Here is a 16,327-nt window from a genome sequence, read left to right as displayed (position 1 = left end):
GATGTCTACCTCCCTGTTGTCCTCGACATTGTTCGGGAGCTAGCATCAGGCAGTGCCATATTGAGGAAATCCTCAGGAAGATGAAACCCTGCACTTGTGCCCTGGATCCCATTCCCACAGATCTACTAAAATCATAAATCCCTATTCTCAGCCCTGTGATCATCTAAATTATGTTATTTATGGATTGCATTATTGTTCAAATTATTATTATCATTCTTCTTCTTCTTCTTCTTCTTATTATTATTATTACCGTTATTGTAAAACCATACACCACTCACTCTGTACAACGGTATGCACGAGTGTATTTACTTAACCTACTTTACCTTAATATATAAATCCCAGTATTGTACATGTATATATATCATATTTTATACACATTGCACATTTATTTATTTCCAGTTTACTGTATAAAGTATTTTATTTTATCTTATTTTTGTCTTATTTATTGTTGATTCTATTTTTAGTCCACTTTCACTCTTACTCTGCTACTTTTTCCCAACTGTCAATTTGAATTTCTTCTAAGGGGGGTCAAGATAGACAGAACAACTAGGGCTCTATATGTATAGATATCACCACATTTTAATAAACATACATGTATAAAAATGAACAGATCAGTCGATATAAAAAGTAGTTTTGTTATACATCATATAAACAACGTAATCGTTTGGATTATTATAATCTACATTACAAACTGAATAACATAACTTCCTGCATCTCTTTGTCAATCAGAACGGTCAACCAATGACATTATGAGGGGGGCGGGTCTTAGGTCTTTTTGGTTGCCAGGTGAACGCAACAACTCGCCTATTCGTCTGCCTGCTAATAAAACAGTTTAATGTAGTTGTGAGTAGCTATATTTATCTTAAAATGGATGAAATTGGGAGTTTAGAAATAAAGTACGTCGTCGGTGTAACTGAACCTATTTTCTATTTTATTTAAAGCACAATTTATAATGCATCATTATGTACCATTTGTTATCACTGTGCCCAAAGCAGTAAACTAGCGTTAATATCTGGCTATCATATAATACGGGGAGCCCACAAACCGCGACAATTAATTTCTCCTCCATCTTCTCTTCTCTTCTCTTCTTTGTGGACAAGCTTACGTGCTTACGTCACGGATGTGACGTTGGGAGAAACTCGCCGCTGATTGGATGTCGCGGCGCGATGTCGCCCGAAAAGTTCAATTTTTCCAACTTTATTCGCACCGCTCCAGACGCTTCATTTGCGTCGCGCCAGACGCTTCATTCGCGCCGCCTGATATGAAATCGCGTGTTATCGCGCCATTTACATTGATTTTCTATGTAGACTTGCTGCTCAATTCGCGTCAGACGCTTTTGGTGTGAACGCCCCTTTAACCTTTACGTTACTCCCTCCAGGTGGATTTAAGGCTTTACAAACAAGAACATCGAGTTTGTCGACGATAAAACAGTATTTTACACATGTGGGAGTCACATCTGTTTCTTGAACCTGGAAACAAAAACGCAAAGTGTACTTCAAAGTCCTGGCAGAGGTGTCGGTGCCTTAACAACAAACAGCCACAGTGGGATTTTTGCTTTCTCTGAGCAAAAGCTTTCCCCTTCTATATTTGTGTACATTTTCCCTGAGCTTCAATTGAAAAACGAGCTAAAAGGTAACCCAAGTGAGGCAATATTTTCTTCCAGCTCATATAAAACGTTACTAGCTATAACTGTTAACCCTTACACACTGTTCATAATCTGACTCATAATTAGTTTCTACACCAATTCACATTAATACATTTCCCATCAGTCTTGAATAAATATTTGATTAATCCTGTTTGATTAATCTTATAGGGGAAAAAAGACATTCACAATCAATATTTTTTGGTCCAGGACATAATTTTATGTTTGAATGCTGATTTTTGAATTTTTTTAGTAAACACATGTCAAACTTGTACATTCGCATATATAAAAAAGGTGTATCAGCTGCACGAAAAAATATGCATTTTATCTCAATTTTTGTATGCTGTAACATTAGGGTTACCCACAGCATACAAAGATAAGATAAAACAAGTGTTTTATGGTGTTTTGGCACTCTCAAATGTAAAAATTGGATAAATTTGACTCTGAGCAGTATGTAAGGGTTAACATAATCAATTTAAGGTGGGATATTGCTGTAAATGTACTCCAAAATGTATCTTGTTATCCTCTTATCCACTAATATATCTCTAGGAACTGCACAACTGGACTACACATCCCTGACATTAAGTGATGGTGGTTCTTATTTGGGCTGCTGTTCCTCTCTTCCAGACTACACAATAACAGTGTGGTAAGCCATTGAAAGAAACACATTTTTTTATATTGTGTTACATATTCTCAGTTATGTTTATGTGTGCTGAGAAGCTCTGTTACTGTGATTGTGACTTGTGTTATGCAGGAACTGGGAAAATGCTGAGCTACTCTGTACACAACCACAAGCTGGGCGAGAGGTTATTTCACTGGTGTTCAACCCTCTGAATTGGCTCCAGCTTTGTGCTTTGGGCACTTCATCGCTCACTGTGTGGAACATTGAGAAGAGTGCCAGCTTTCACCTCCTAAAACCAAGGTGAATCAGACCCAGCTGTACAAGCATGTAGTTGAAATCCATCTTAATATGTGGGCATAACATTTTTGCAATTATCTTGTTCAACATGTACATTAAACTGCATCACTAGTATTTTGTCTTTATGTTCAGTTGGCAGCGGGTGAAACAGGGACTTATAAAAACACATGTGGAACATACTGTAGATACTAAGACTGTGGCATTTCGAATTACGTTAATCAGTATTTACTAACAGAAAGTGTTCACAATCAAACACTGGTATGTCTAAAATGTATATGATTCAAACAGTATTCTGTGCATTTCAGTGTGATAGACCTTCCAGCAACTGATGGTTCCTTGGTTGAGAAATTGTGGCCCACCTCTCATACAGCCAGCGAGCAATTCACCTATTTTGGTCCAGAGATGCCCCCATCAGCCATCATAGGACTCAGGGGAGACAAGGCAGAAAGCATTGTGGTATTGTCCCATTGTCACCTATGCACTAGTACTTAAGAAAATAAACACACCTCCATCTTTTAATGTGCTTTTTGGCGATATATCTGTAATAGATATTTGTATCCATTTGTGGGAAGACAATTAGGTTTTCAAAACAACCTGTAAACTGTTACTCAACTCCATGTGTTTACACAGACTAAACTCTGCACCAAAGCCAGATTAACTCCTACTGCCATCTGCTGGACTGCCACATCAGAGCTTTATGTGGGCTGTGAGGAAGGCTTTCTGCTGCTTGTTGACCCAGAGAAGCTCTCCATCTCCGTCCTCTTCAACCCCACAAGTAAACACTGTGATGTGGTATATATGTAAAAGAAAATCTGTGGGAGTTTTTTTACTCGTTCAGATAAATATTGCTGAACATTTGAGAACTAATTTGTGTTTACCTCTTGTCCAGCTGCTGATGCCATTCCTGAACTCAAGCAGAGCAACTTTCAAGCTTTAGCTCTGAACAGAAATGGTTTGATTGCTGTAGGAAAGGTAGGAACCCGTACGTCTATTACTGTCTGCTTGTTCCTATCTCTCAAGTTTCTGCTTATCAGTGATCTAATTCACAGTTTTCAGTAAGAAAAAAAGTACTTTAAAATGCTTATGTCTTACAGGAGAATGTGGTGCACTGCTTACAAATAAAAGGGGCTCAGATTAGCATCACACAAACATGGCAATTAGAGGGACCTGTCACCACTGTTATGTACTCCCCTGATTATGACACATTACTTTTGTCCTCCAACATGGTGAGTACTTAAAAGTGCCATAGTGTGACTTAGTTTACATAAGGACACATGATATTCCATCAAATAATACCAGATAGCATTACTGAGAAAATATATATAACATTTTTAAAAAAGTATAACCGACTGCTTGTTCTTTAGGGGCAAATCTACATGTTGAACCCAACTCGGTCAGAAGAGATTGTGAAGGTTCTGGATGTCCTCAGTGGCAACTTCGTGGCAGCTGCTATGTTGCAATATGAAAAGAACATTTGTGTGGTAAAATAGTGTTGCTCATAATCAGTGTCTCGTGTTGGCTTGTGAAATTAATGTCAATTTAAGTGACAATGATGTTTGTGTCCGGTTGCAGTCAGTGAGGGACTCTGGGGAGCTGCAGCTGTGGTCAGTGGATGGCTTTTGCCTCAGTTCCTTGTCACTTCAAGCTGAGGTCAGAGTCAAAACATATGAATATGCATAACACATCAGTACGGCCACATTAATACATGTGGTCCCTAAGCATGTGAAAATGACTTAAGCTTAAATTAATCAAGAAAACGTTTCATCTGTGTCTGTGTAGGTGACAAGCCTGGCCTGCTGTCCCATTGCACAATATGCAGCTGTAGGAACAGCGACAGGAAATGTCCTGTTCATTGACCTGAACATGGAGCAACAGCCTCGCCTGGTACATCAAGTTCATCTCTATCACAGGCCTGTGGATCACCTAGTGCAAGTATCCTCCACCACTCCAATATTATGGATTTATAGACTTTGACAGGATTAATGTGACAAAGTATTTCATAGTACATTTATGAAGTAGTGGGAGTTATTTCTCCCAGTTCTGGTCAGGAAAATGAATTAAAATGTAAATATATATGTGGACTGTGTGTTTGTGCTTTTACAGTTTTGATCAAGAGGGACACTGTCTATTCACTGGTGCCTTAGACTCACATATCTGTACTTGATGCAAAACCATCAAAGAGATTTTCAGTCATTGGATACACAGGTAGATACCCAGTGCTGTGGCACAATTAATGTATAAATATTTAAAGAAAGAGAAAGGTCCAGCTCTCCTGCATTCTTGTGTCATTTGTTTTTCTCTTCCAGTTGTTCCTGGGCCAGTTTTGTCCCTCTCCACTCAGTACATCAGGGACCTTAAACAGGTGAAAGTTCTTGCACTGTGCCCAGGACATGAGAGCAAAAGTCACGATGGCAACCTGCTCATCCTGCTCACTCTGCCTGTAAGGAACCTTACAGGTAAAGCACTGATGGAGCAGATGAGGTCATTGAGACACACAAATTGATATTTAGAGGAGTTTATAAGGTGATTAATGATATAAAAATCAAATTCAAATGTTGTGCTGGTTGGTAGAAATTGCATATATTGTATTCTCTTTAACTTTATGGTTATATAAGGTTAATAAATCAGTGAGCCCTAAATAATAGAGTTGCAGATTACTGGACTTCCATTTCCACAGCTCTTACCATTTTAAGCCTGAAAAGCCAGACAGTGGACTTCAGTTTAGTTTCTAAAGTGGCAACTATATCTTGAGACAAGAAAATACATTGAAAGTGTTAAATTTTATCCAAATGTTTAGACATGTAGTCATTAACATTGGTAAGAAGGAAGAAAAATGACTGAGAGGTTTACAAAATTGCATGCTTTGCTTAGGCAGAAGCCTGTGCAATGCAAACATTAAGTCAAGGGTGTGGTCACAGTTGCAAGTTGAGACAAAAAAAAGAGACTCTCATTGTGTGATTTGTATGTCTGCTCACGCTGATAAAGCACTTTTACTCAAACAAAAGTGCCAGAATCAACTATTTTAGAATCTCTCGTTACTATTGTAAATGTGAACATGCATGTATAGCAGACCCCTTAAAGCTGTCACTACAGATAGTCTGTTTATAATCGCTTACTTATTGAAGTCCTACTACATTTATGATGTGCCTCTACTGACTTGCAGGTGTGGATTGTGTAGACAGACATGGTTGTCTGTCTAATCATATCCTAAAAGTGTCCCAATACGAAGTGCCTCATCCACTTAAATCCTGTGTTCTGGGAGTCAGTGAGGTCTTCACTTATTGCCAAAGGAGGAAAACTCTTCAGCGATTTCAGCTTCCACAGGTTTGTTAGTGTCTAATGTGATATATTCCCTTATTCTCTGTATTCATCCACCTGAAATATACATACAGCGAAATTACTGCAAAGCATCATTGTGTTTTTTTTGCATTGTATATTTGGTCCAAATTTAAATGAAATGTGTTCCTAATCTGTGTAGTAACACCCACTCCCTGCTTCATCCTCTTAGGACACAGACAGCATCCCGAGTCATCAGGTGGTCCAGCTGAAACCAGAGCAGGAAGTGAAGAGTCATCCTCTGGGCCCTGCCTCTCTTGTGCTTTCTCCTCACCAGTTATGGCTGGCCTCTGTGGGCCACGATGGCCTACTGCGTATCCGAGAAACCACCTCCATGGTGTGAGCTTATTTGATGTAAATCTTAATTCTCCTTCTTCTGGTTTGTTTGTAAGTGTTACAATCTTGTTATTGTTTGTGGTGTGTATTACGATGCTGTTGCTTGCTGCACCTGCAGGAGCAGTACATCGAGCTACAGTGTCATTCCTACCGCCTCCGTGGAGTCCGGAGTGTGTCCTTCTCTGCAGACAGCCAGACCCTCCTCACTGCTGGCTTTAATGATGGCTCTCTTGTGTGTGCTAGTCTCAGGTAAAGCAGTGAATAGCTGTCATGACATGTTTACATCCTGCACAGCTTTGAACAGTAGAGGGAACTGTTGCTCTCAGCAGTAGTGTCATTCCCAGTTTGATATAGCGAAGAACAGCAAAGCTTGCTTTGGATCAACTGGTGATTATCAGGCCTCTTTAAGACATTCATATGCCTACTGTCATATTGTGTGTTTTCTGTCTTTTTTCCATGGCTCCATACAGCATTAAAGATTTGGATGCTGGTGAGATTAACAGTGCCACTCAGTACAGCCAGTCTATGAATTATTTCTTGAGGAACATAATCATTAAAGAGAACGCAGTCCTTATTAACTTGCCAAAGTGGGGAAAAGAGTCTCCTGCTGGCACTGAAAAAACAGAAGAAAGTGCGGTAAACAGTGTTCTATTCAGTTCTGTTTTAGTAAATTACTACCATATAAAAGTGTACTAACTGCTACTGTTGTGCTGCTTTTTTGAGAGTTGAGTGTGCAGCTTTTCTGTTTTTTGGAAAAAGTATTAGAAACATTTCTCACTACAGTATTATACAATTCAACAGCACCACAAACTAGAAATTGCAAAACAATCATAAAGTTGAATCAACACCTCTAAGATTATCTCAGCATTCCTCATTTTAAGTTACAACAGGGTGCGATTTATTGCAGGACTTTTAGCTAGATGTGCCTAAAATTAGTAGCTGTGCATGAAAGTTGGTATGTGAGACTTATACTAATGATACTGTGTGAAGGGTGAGGCATCCCAGTATATTTAAGGGAATAAAATGACAAATGTAAATAGCTTTTAAGAACTACTTTCGGAGCGCCAATCAACATTTTGTGTTTTTAATTAGGGTATTGTGATATAAATCAGGTTTGATAGATGCACTGTGTTATTTATTTCCTTTTACTAATTTGAGAATTAACTTATTTTAGTATTACATCAAAACAAAACACATTTTATTTATCTATATATGTTGATATTTCTTATGTTAACACTTTGCAGGTCAGCGTTAGAACAGCGACTGTGGATGTGGCGCAGGATGAGAGTTATGCTCCATCTTCACACCCCACCTGGCTGGAAAACAGACAAGAGGCAGTCAGTGACTAATATACTATAATTGTGGTGGTGACAAATGATTTTGATAATATTGATTGATTAATATTAACCATGTTTAGATAGGTCTGTTATGTCTCTGACACATTGCAGGTGGAGGATTACGCATTTGCCCTTTGCACCTGTGTGCAATATCAGCTGTGTTTCTCACACTGTTTCACCACGCAGCAGTTTGACTTATTGCGACTTGTTATAATGTGAGACAGTCAACCTATTAGCACGTGCTAAAGTGCGATAATGGTGACAAGCATTCATAAAAAAAATATTTAGTATTTGTCACCTGCTTCTTGATAACAGCAACAGTCTTTGGATTGTGGGTTTTACACCTCATTGACAATCACACATGGGAAACAGGCAGATGTGCTATCTAGCCATCTTTTTGTGCTCCAACATGCTTTATCAGCTGACTCACATTTTGTGAGGGCCTCTGTTTGTATTGGGCTTGTATTTAGCTATAACATGTTGTGTGGTAAAGTGTTGTAACATTTTGCCCTGTTATACAATTTATCATATTTACCAGATTTAAGGTCTGTAATTTCTGTTATTTTAGTCACAGTGGCTAAAAAACATGTCGTGAAGTTGATATATTGTGTATACAGCTTAATTATTTAACTGTTTTAATCATTTATTGAAGTTCAGTTGAAATGTCACTTTGTTTTCAATCTGTACGTATTGAACAGGTTGTAGAAGAAGACAACGAGCAATATTCTGAGACAAAGAAAAACTTGAGGAAAAGAATGAAAGAGATGCGTGACATTGTAAGTCTTTTTTTCTTTTCAATTTTAAAAAATTGTAACCTACAAAGACACTTGCCATGAGCAATAACAGTATCATAACAAGCATAAAACTCGATGACAAAACAACATCCCACCGTGCATCTATGCATGTACCATAAACACATTGCACACTGCGTGAATGTATTCTAATCAACTCAAGACTTATCTCTGTAATTATAAGGATCAGCTCACAACTCAGGGCAACAAACACACACACACACACACACACACACACACACACACACACACACACACACACACACACACACACACACACACAAACACACACACACACACACACACAAAAGAAACTAAAGAGAAAACAAGTAAAAACAGTCAAACACAGTCAATGCAATTCAAAGATTTTAGATATAACGTTATGTTGAATTCTGGTAGTAAATACATAAATGATTAAAAATGAACTACAAAGTCATGCCTTAACTATGTGAAAATTAACAACTTTGTCATTGAAACAGCAGTCATCCAATGGTATATCAAAGCATCACTGATCCATTTTAAAATACATTTTACAACGTTTTAAATATTCTTTAATTTACAGTTTTTCATATTTCTAGCACACTGTATGCTTTAAGTTAAGATAACACTAGCTAAGTTACAATATAGAGAGTGACACAAATACAAAACAAGTTGCAGAAAGGTTTTAAAAAGTTTATGGTTTGTCTAACAAACAACATGACAACTAAACTGTATCCTCTGTACTGTCAGATCCAGGAGATGATCCGTGAAAATGAGAGAGCCCCAGAAATGGAGCGTCTAGAACTACAGGAGTTCAACCTGGATGTTGAGGAGCAGAAAAGGCTGGATGTCATAATGCAGCAGGAAGTTACCAGGGTAATGCATGCTTACAGAAATGATTGCAATGGGTCTTTTTGTTTGTTTGTTTTGAGGTCATTACGGTTGTGATCCTTGATTGTAGTTGAAAAATGAAATCGAATTGGAAATTGTAGAGAAATGTTACCTCCGTGACGTCCTAAAGAGAGAATGCTGGGATTCTATGAAAGTCAAAGGCAGAGCTGTTAAGGTAAGATGTCTCAGTTTGGTGGTGTAACATTTCTGCATTATCATTAGAATTTTAAGAGCATGTTATAAATATCTCGCTGTCTGTCTCAGGCCTTTAACTCTGAACACGAGGTGAAGAACTACCCTTTGAAAGAGAGATCTGAAAAAGAGTTGGAGGACCTGCACAGGGTTGAGAATATGAGAACGTTGGAAAAGGCTGCCTCCATCGTGAGTAAAACTGATTTCAACAGTCTGTGGTTTTGATTTTTGTCTACACTGCAAAATGAAGCACAGTTAATTAGTTGGAATGGATCAAACATATGTTTACAGTTTATAACATGTAACAGAAATGCAGCATGTAAAGACATGACAAACAACAAATCTACATTCTACATTTTCTAGAAGCTGCCACACGACAACATGTTCTGCATTCAGGTTTTTACTCCCTGAAAATACATTTTATGAGGAAAACCACTCAAGTCAACACAAGATTACAGCTGGAGAATAAGTTGATGCTTTGAATCACAGTCCTACGTTGACCTTTCACTGTTGTAACTTTTTGAAGTACTTGACTATGTGCCAATCCACTAGTGTTGAAATGCATCTGGATTTGTGGCTGTGTGAGAGTTGTTAAGATGGTTCACTTCAAAATTCTCAGGATAAAGTTTATAATCTAATGGCCACAGATTCAATCTTGAATGTTAATTTCAGCCCACACATTCAAAGTATTTGTCCACACCTTTCAGCTGCAGCACATTGGCCCAGAGAAAAATTCCAACACAACCAGCGTGAAGGAGCAGGAGCCAGGGGAGGGAGGTCATGAGGCAGAGAGCGACGCTGTAACGGGTAGTTACTCTGCTCAGTTAGGATGTTCAAATCCCTACCTCTACAATCAGTTCAGCCTGCAAACCACAGAACAGAAGGTCAACCAGATCATTCTGCTACAGGTGGGAACCTGAACAACAAAAAAAAGTCTCACCAACAGTATAATGTAAAAGTGGTGATAATTATATCTTTGTATTATATAGCACCACCATAGCAAAAAATGAATAAAAAATAGAAAAGGAATAATTGAAAATGTGTTTTAAAAAGTGATTTATACAAATTGATTGACAGCTCTTAACTATATAATCAGCTGTAAGGCAGTTTGTATAAATCACTTTTGTGGTCATAAATAATACTTTCTTTTCTCTTTGAACTCGAAATGCAGGACATGATTTATCGAGTCAAAACCGCTTTCAATGCTGAATTTGAAGCTGTGCACAGGCAGAAGGTGCAGGAGCTCAGCCGTATGAGAGAGAGGAACAGGCAAATCAGGGAGATCATGGCAGAGCTGGAAATAAACGAGAAGCTGTGGGAGCCCAGCCTGGATGATAGCGAGTGGCCTGAGAGGCTGTTCACTGTGGATGACTCAGAGGTTAATGACTGCCTCATGAAACATCTAAACATAAAGATCATGTAGAGTTCAAACAAAGCAACAAACAGCTTACAATTTGTACTAAGTGGTTGTTTGGGTTATTTTTAACATGTCAAACATTATGTGGATGTCATGATAGGAATGAGTTTTTTGCAACTAACCAATGAGACACCAACACCAGTGAGACACTGTATGTGCCTTTGTCCCACTTCAGATAAAAGCAGAAAAGTACCTCACTCCAGAACAAAAAAAGGAGGAGGAGGTAAAGAAGTTGGAGGAGCAAAGGCGTTTGGCTGCCAAGGTATTCTGCCATAAGAAGTGTGTTTTTGTTTTTAAACAGCTTGCCAGTGTTTTCACATTCTTCCATGTGGAATCTCTATGTCTTTGATGGTTACTCACAACAACAAAAATAAATGCAATGGTCCTTTGCTAATTAGAAATGCTGTCAATTAAATGAATGTCTTTTGTCTTAGTGATATACAGTACATAGTGTTGGTACGAATTACAAATAAATAGTGCAGTTCTCTCTTTTTATTTCAGGCTGATAATGTCAGAGAAAGGGCTCTTGATGACATGATGGATGGAGTGCTTGAAGTGAAAAAAGAGGACTTCTTAAAAACGGTAGGTCAAAATAGTCAAATTCTAGTTGAAGTGAAAATTTTGGTCTCCCCTTTTGGCAGTGAGAGTATAGCCTACTCTGACTTTATTGTTGCATCTGTAAAATAGTGGATAAATGTTTTGAGCATCACAAAAACCTCAGTGAAATCACTCATTTCATTATGAGAATTTGATCCATTTGGCCTGATAACGCTTGGAAAGTCAAGTAGAGCTGCACGATTACATTATTTTATCCCCATTCAAGTTAGCAGGGAGCTAATTGGAAGCCTCTGGGTAAGCATTGAAACTGCCAAAGTGGGGATTCCCTGCCCGAAATGGGATTTAAAAACTCTGTATACTTTGAAATACAGAGAGATTTATCTGGCAGTGATAGGCTTAATCAGCATTGTGTGAACATGTTTAGTAAGAGCTTGAAAGTAACAGACATTCATTTATATGTACAGGCACTGCACTGCAGATTTAAAGCTACAAGTCAAAGCTTGTTAAGGTTAAATACTGTAGATTGACAATAGACAATAGACTCTTTTACAGTGAAATATTCTCTGCTTATCAATTAAAATACATTTACAAACACTTTAAAGTATTAATTTGTACACACATATTGCAGACAATATAATTAAAATGACACAAACCTATTTAACAATGATAACGGCATCTATTTAAATATTGAAGCCAGGCTGATGAAAACAGATGTCAGGATAGTGGTCAATCCCAGGTTGGTTTCAATCAAAAACTGTAAATGTAAATTTTAAGAGTTTTAATACATTCTATACAAAATGATTTTTGAACTGTCTGGGAAAGAAAACTATTCCCTTCCTCCTGCTGTCATTTTTCATTATGTACTCAAAACATTACACATCTCACAGCAGCCAATATTGACGGCTTCATGTACACACAGGAAAGTGTTAATTATCTTCATTTAGCCAAATTATGTCTTAGTTGGGTTTTTTTTAAACTTGAATTATTTTTAGGCAGTTCCAGTTGAATTAGAGCACATAGTTTCTATTGAATTTACTCCACAGGAAATACCTCCGCCTGAGTTTGTTTTGACGAAACCTGACGTTCAGTGGAGTGAAGAGGAGAAAAAAGTCTACAAAGAGTATGAAAAGAAAAGCAAAGAGCTGAGTGCAGAGAAGGAGAAATATAAAAAGGTATTACAGTCACACCTGTGATTTTTGATTTGCTATAATGAGAAATATGATTTACATCTGATCAGCAGACCCAAATGGAATCTGCTGACTTTTTTAGATTTTTCAGCGGTGATCCAGAATGAAAATCTGCAAAATTCTCCACAATGTTTTTTGCTTGTAATGTGACCGACAATATTCAGAGAAGGAAGATTGTTTTCAGTAAATTAGAGTTCAGCCACGTTGTTCTGGACATGAAAACAAAGTTTTTGCTTAGTGATATCAAACACATCTCTCTTCCTGTCTTTGTTCATATTGCTCTGTTAGCTACTATGACTCACAAATCGTGACAAATCGTGTGGTTTTATATGTCCAGTGTGGTTGACTACTTACACAAAGTCACATTTGATTGGGTGAACCTTTGTAAATGCCTATGAGTTTATCAGCGAATATTTCAGACTATTTTACAGGAAAAGATGTAAGAATACTGATTTTATGACCTATTTGGCCTATAATAAGAGATAAATAAGCAATTAACACAGAGACACAGGATTAAAAGTGGGAAAAAGTAATTTTCATTTCACGTGGTCGTAACATTTTGAGTTTTACAAGCAATACTTTTATTGTTGGAAAATGTGCCGAATTCTGCTGATCAGTGATCAATATAAATAATCTGTGGACACTGTAATTTCAGTCACTGGAAACTGAAATGAAAAAACTCCAGGCATCTACCAAGGATGCCACTGAAAGGTTTGATGAAACCTTGAAAAAGCTGTTTGAGAAGAAAATTAAGTGTGAAATGGCGATATATCAGGTGAGCCAGCACACACACGCTTGTCTTTCTATCCTTGTGATGATACTCATTGACATAATTAATACCCTGGTCCATAACCCTAACTTTAGGCTTCACAATTAAATGTGTAAAACCAAACTTGTCCTAAACTGAACCTTAACCCAATTTTAACCTTAATTTTAAAACCAAGTGTTAATGCTCAAATTGCCTCTTGATGTTGTGAGGTCATAATGTCATTAAAACATAGAAATGTTTTCAGCACGCTGGTTTTCAACTGAAATTGGTTCTCTCAAAAATAGAAAGACACACACATACACACAGATATGATATCTTGTGAACGTCACACTTTAAAACTCTTGTTCAAATAGTTTTTTTTAACATATCTTACAGGAAGAGCTCAAGGTTACTTTTCTTGTTTATTCAATCCACATGGAAGAGGTGATGAGGAATCGAGAGCTGGAGCTCAAGCTCAGACTTGAAAAAACGTTGGCATACAAGGTCAGAGTACTCTTCTATAGAAATGATGGATGAATTTATGACTGTCAGTTTCATATTCTGTTATATGTGAAATAACAGGGTGAATAGCACTGATGTTTTTCCAAATTGTAGTATAACATCTTCCCATTGCTCAGGCTTGTTTTACAGGAGCTAACCTGTACAGCAGGCTAATTTCTTTGGCTTCAAGACTGCCAGTCACTATTTCCCGTACATCCTACTCTGATCTTATCAACATGTATTTCTCTTACAGGATGAACTTGAGGAAGAAGTGAAGAAACATGAAAGGGAAGTAGAATTGTTTCACGAGACCTATGACAGCCTTTTAGCTGAGGACAAAGTAAGCTTACTGGTTAAAATACTGAAATAATTCTGACAGTACATATCTGAGCCCACAATATAATCTGTCAGTCATGTCTCCCAAGGTTCTTGACAAAGAGTTCAGGAAGGAGTTCTTTGATATACCAAGACATGTCGTTGATCACCTGTATAAACTGTTCAAGCGTAGACCCAGGTTTGTTATATTTAAAATGTATAAAACAAAAGACATTCATTTAATTGACAGTATTTCTAATTAGCAAAGGACCACTGCATATTATACAAATAAAAGTTGTACATTATTTAGCAGTTGCTGCAGGCAGAGCTCCCCCATTATCAGGGTCTTTTATGCCTCAGGGTTCAAAAGATGAGGACCCAGACCGACAACAACCAAAACCCCTTTAAAGACCAGAGTCTGTGTGGTTCTCTGGCATCCAATGGGCTTGGAAAAATGCTGATGGCCATGGATGAGCTGGATACTCAGGAGAATATGCCAGAGGGCTTGAATCCGTCAATCTGGGAGAGGTTTTGTCTTGTACGCAGAACAAAAGTAGAGAGTGAGCAAAAGGTAATATGAGGACACTGACGGGTAAAAACTGTAAAAACAGAAGAACGTGGCCTGGCCCAACTTCAGAGCACTAGACCACCAAAACACACATAGAGGCATGTCCCAGTACAAATATGGAATAACCATGCACACACACTTGATGTTTGTCTGTTTTATAATTAAATATTTCTAATTGCATTTATCAACAAGGCCTTCCTATCCCTATTTTAAAATACACCATTGCTGTAATTCTTCTGACCCACCTAAGAAACAGATTAAAAAAAACATCACCAAATATGTATTTTGTGTGTATTCTCCTCTGAATGTTTAGCTGTAGTTGTCCATTCACTGTTACACATATCCTGTGCAGGTAAGAGTAAAAGCTTTGGCTCTTGCTGAGATGCAGGCGTTCCTACAAAAGAGGAGAAATGAGGTTAAGACTGCTCAACAGGAAATCAAAAATCTCACTGACGAACTTGAAAGGTATGACTGTGGTTTTGACATTATAAACAATTATAATCGTATACATACAACTTTTGTATTCTTTCCTACTCCCATAAAATACTGCAGGCATCCTTTAATATCAGCAACTCTTAAATTTATATCTCTAAGGAATGATCACCCAATGATTTTTGTTCCGTTCCCTTCTAGTCTGCATAAGGAAAAGCACTGTTTCCTGATGGACATCATGATTCAGGTCCTACTCAAACAGGGCCAGGTAGAGATGCCTACCACAGACTTTACTCCTGACTTCAGTGACTGTGTACTTCTCGACAGATCTGTGGTGGAAGACCTCAACAGCTCAATCAGGGTCAGTCTATACAATCAGACACACACACAGATTCTTATGGCAACACATAAACTCTGGAAAAGAGTCCGGAGTTTATAAAAAGAGAGTATTTAATTATTAATTACAATGTAAATACAGCAAAAGATCATTTCTGCTCGGCCAAAGTGACAAAATCTGTCACATTTAAGTATGTCAAACACACTGAGAATGGAAAAATGTGTAAAGTGATTATTTGTGTGATCAGGCACTTGGAGACCAAAAGATAGCTGCTATGGTGGAGACAAAAGACTTACGTAAGGGCATCATCCAGCTGGAGTGGGAAAACAAGATGAAGAGGATGCAGATAGAGGACCTCAAAACAAAGGCTAGAGACATCCAGATGTTCTGAAGACCAGAAGGAGGTAAGTGTGGTAATTATGATCCTAAAACATCAAAATATTTGCCTTTCTCGTGGACCTGAATGTCTTTTAGCCTCTGTCAGATACTGACTTGCCCATAAAGAAGAGATGAGCTCTAAATAACAGTCTGTGCTGTAATAACAACTGCTGGATAGTGGAAAGATGTTACCCTGCATGTAATTCTGACATTTTTACATGCCATACGTCACATTTTCAAAATTTAGCATCTGCTTGAAGTGGCAATGAAACCTTTGCTCTTGGGGTTAAAAAGTTTTGCCTGTTAGCATTTCTGATCTAGCCACAATCAGCGATTTCAGGGCAGGTATTTTGGTTTTGGCAGTGTTGGATATTGTGCAAACAGATAATTCCTCCCATTGTGCAGATGGATGATCACAACCTGCCCATGCAAGAACTTGGGACAAGCCGACCCACATGGCACA

At 37.9% G+C, this 16,327-nt stretch overlaps 1 protein-coding gene across 1 annotated transcript; it reads left to right on the top strand.

Annotated features, from left to right (window-relative positions):
- Positions 1–867: 867 nt before the first annotated feature.
- Positions 868–15,877, top strand: LOC128372513 (cilia- and flagella-associated protein 43-like). Its single transcript, XM_053332608.1, is given in 36 exon segments — positions 868–896; positions 1,379–1,632; positions 2,192–2,288; positions 2,397–2,564; positions 2,867–3,017; positions 3,192–3,336; positions 3,451–3,533; positions 3,656–3,787; positions 3,926–4,042; positions 4,134–4,211; positions 4,341–4,489; positions 4,665–4,715; positions 4,717–4,766; positions 4,868–5,017; positions 5,725–5,885; positions 6,070–6,234; positions 6,352–6,482; positions 6,704–6,869; positions 7,478–7,570; positions 8,269–8,346; positions 9,091–9,216; positions 9,302–9,406; positions 9,496–9,612; positions 10,152–10,331; positions 10,595–10,801; positions 11,016–11,102; positions 11,342–11,422; positions 12,442–12,570; positions 13,241–13,360; positions 13,730–13,837; positions 14,088–14,174; positions 14,260–14,348; positions 14,510–14,720; positions 15,070–15,182; positions 15,351–15,510; positions 15,734–15,877. Coding segments are annotated over 36 exon segments (4,512 nt in total).
- The last annotated feature ends 450 nt before the right edge of the window (positions 15,878–16,327 follow it).

Source organism: Scomber japonicus, chromosome 14 (assembly GCF_027409825.1).
Source record: "Scomber japonicus isolate fScoJap1 chromosome 14, fScoJap1.pri, whole genome shotgun sequence".
Classification (NCBI taxonomy): Eukaryota; Metazoa; Chordata; class Actinopteri; order Scombriformes; family Scombridae; genus Scomber; species Scomber japonicus.
This window is presented reverse-complemented; position numbering and strand designations above follow the sequence as displayed.